Here is a 2500-nt window from a genome sequence, read left to right as displayed (position 1 = left end):
TTAAAATAAATATATTTTTGCCCATTTTTTCCACCGTTTTCGAAGCTTTTTCCAACATTTTTGTCCATTTTTTCCAGGTTTTTTGTCACTATTTGACGTTTTTGGAGATTTTTCCCAGGTTTTTTCAACCGTTTTCGAAGCTTTTTCCAAAATTTTTGTCCATTTTTTCCAGGTTTTTTGTCACTATTTGACGTTTTTGGAGATTTTTCCCAGGTTTTTTGTCACCTTTTTCTGACATTTTTGTCGATTATTTTCCAGCATTTAAAAAAAAATATTTTTGCCCATTTTTTCCAGCGTTTTTGAAGCTTTTTCCCAAATTTTTGTCACTTTTTTCCAAAATTTTTGTCTATTTTTCCCAGGTTTTTTTTCCACTTTTTTACGACGTTTTTGTCGATTATTTTCCAGCATTTAAAAAAATATATTTTTGCCCATTTTTTCCACCGTTTTCGAAGCTTTTTCCAACATTTTTGTCCATTTTTTCCTGGTTTTTTTGTCACTATTTGACGCTTTTTTGGAGATTTTTCCCAGGTTTTTTTGTCACTTTTTTCTGACGTTTTTGTCGATTACTTTCCAGCATTTAAAATAAATATATTTTTGCCCATTTTTTCCAGAATTTTCGAAGCTTTTTCCAACATTTTTGTCACTTTTTTCTGACGTTTTTGTCGATTATTTTCCAGCATTTAAAATAAATATATTTTTGCCCATTTTTTCCACCGTTTTCGAAGCTTTTTCCAACATTTTTGTCCATTTTTTCCAGGTTTTTTGTCACTATTTGACGTTTTTGGAGATTTTTCCCAGGTTTATTTTCACTTTTTTACTGACATTTTTGTCGATTATTTTCCAGCATTTAAAATAAATATATTTTTGCCCATTTTTTCCAGCGTTTTCGAAGCTTTTTCCCAAATTTTTGTCACTTTTTTCCAACATTTTTGTCGATTTTTCCCAGGTTTTTTTTCACTTTTTTTGTGTGTGTGTGTGTGTGAGTGTGTGTGTCCTTGTGAGTGTGTGTGTGTGTGTGTGTGTGTGTGTGTGTGTGTGTGTGTGAGTGTGTGTCTGTGTGTCGTGTGTGTGTGTGTGTGTGTCGTGTGTGTGTCGTGTGTGTGTGTGTGTGTGTATGTGTGTCTGTGTGTGTCGTGTGTGTGTGTGTGTGTGTGTGAGTGTGTGTGTCCATGTGAGTGTGTGTGTGTGTGTGAGTGTGTGTCTGTGTGTCGTGTGTGTGTATGTCTGTGTGTCGATGTGTCGTGTGTGTGTGAGTGTGTGTGTGTGTGTGAGTGTGTGTGTGTGTGTCTGTGTGTGTGTGTGTGTGTGTGTGTGTGTGTGTGTGTGTGTGTGTGAGTGTGTGTGTGTCTCTCCTCCACTCACTCGGTGTTAGCGGTGTGTTCAGGTTCCCGCGTCCTCGCTGTCTGACGGGTCAGAGACCACGGAGCGAGCGATTATTTTCCAGCATTTAAAAAAATATATTTTTGCCCATTTTTTCCAGAATTTTCTAAGCTTTTTCCAACATTTTTGTCACTTTTTTACAACGTTCTTTTGTCATATTTCTTTTCTCCAAATGCTATAAAATTAAATAAAACACCCAAAAGAGTTTTTATTATGTTTATTGACCAGGAATTTAAAAAAAGCATTAAAAAGGGACAAAAAACGTATTAAAAAAAGAGCCAAAAGTTCCACAAAACGAGCATTTTTCAACTTCGACCCTGAATGAGAAGCTGACGGACGACGGTGAAGACGACATGAGGGTTAAATCAGAAGCTAGAAAATCAAAAGTCAGACTTTTGGAGTTATTTCATTAACCGTCTGAGGTCTGAGGGCATTTTCACATCTTCCTAAATGTACCTTCTCAGTCCGAGGTCAACAGGAAAGTTAACGGATGCAAGAACAAGTTCGTGAACGTACGGTTGATGATGATGACGTAGACGCTGGATATCTGGTCGTTGAACAGACCGGCCAGCTGAACTCTGCAGTGATAGAAACCAGAGTCAGACGGTCGAGAGGGGAAGATGGACAGAGAGTAGGAGGACGAGACCGAGTACCTGCAGACAACATCATCAGTGAGTTATTTTTATGGTATTTGTTTGATTTTAACACAAAGAAAACATAACATCCTGTTCTTTCCCCTCAGTTTGTTGATGTGTGTTTGGTTTTTCAGACTCAGAAGTATTGGAGCACTCGTACTTACAACCTGAATGTTGCTGTGAACGCTGTTTGGTACAACTCATAACTACGATAACTCAAATATGACTTGAACGCAGCATTGGCTGCACCACAACAGAATCCAGTGCCGGGAAGTATGTGAGGAACCTTTATGTTTAACGTGAAACAGCCCCGGAATCACCATCACCAAACCCACCAGACTCCATTTATATAAACAGCATTTTTATCACCATAAAACACACTTCATTCAAAGTGGACAGAAACTAAATAAAACTATCAAAAGCCGTCTTGGTTCATCTTTCCACTGTTCCAACAATCACCACTCTGGTTTGGTTGAAATAAACCC

General features: G+C 37.7%; 1 protein-coding gene across 2 annotated transcripts in view; it reads right to left on the bottom strand.

Moving 5' to 3' along the window:
• LOC144527589 (uncharacterized) overlaps nt 1–2500 on the bottom strand; it is an 11691-nt gene that overhangs the window by 5665 nt on the left and 3526 nt on the right. For both annotated transcript variants that reach the window (XM_078265743.1, XM_078265742.1), the window contains exon 3: nt 1897–2033. In XM_078265743.1, coding sequence (XP_078121869.1) covers nt 1897–2033 — 137 coding nt within the window. The remainder of the gene's footprint in view (nt 1–1896; nt 2034–2500) is intronic.

Source organism: Sander vitreus, chromosome 13 (assembly GCF_031162955.1).
Source record: "Sander vitreus isolate 19-12246 chromosome 13, sanVit1, whole genome shotgun sequence".
Lineage (NCBI taxonomy): Eukaryota > Metazoa > Chordata > Actinopteri > Perciformes > Percidae > Sander > Sander vitreus.
Note: the sequence above shows the minus strand (reverse complement) of the source record. Positions and strands in the feature narration are given on the sequence as shown.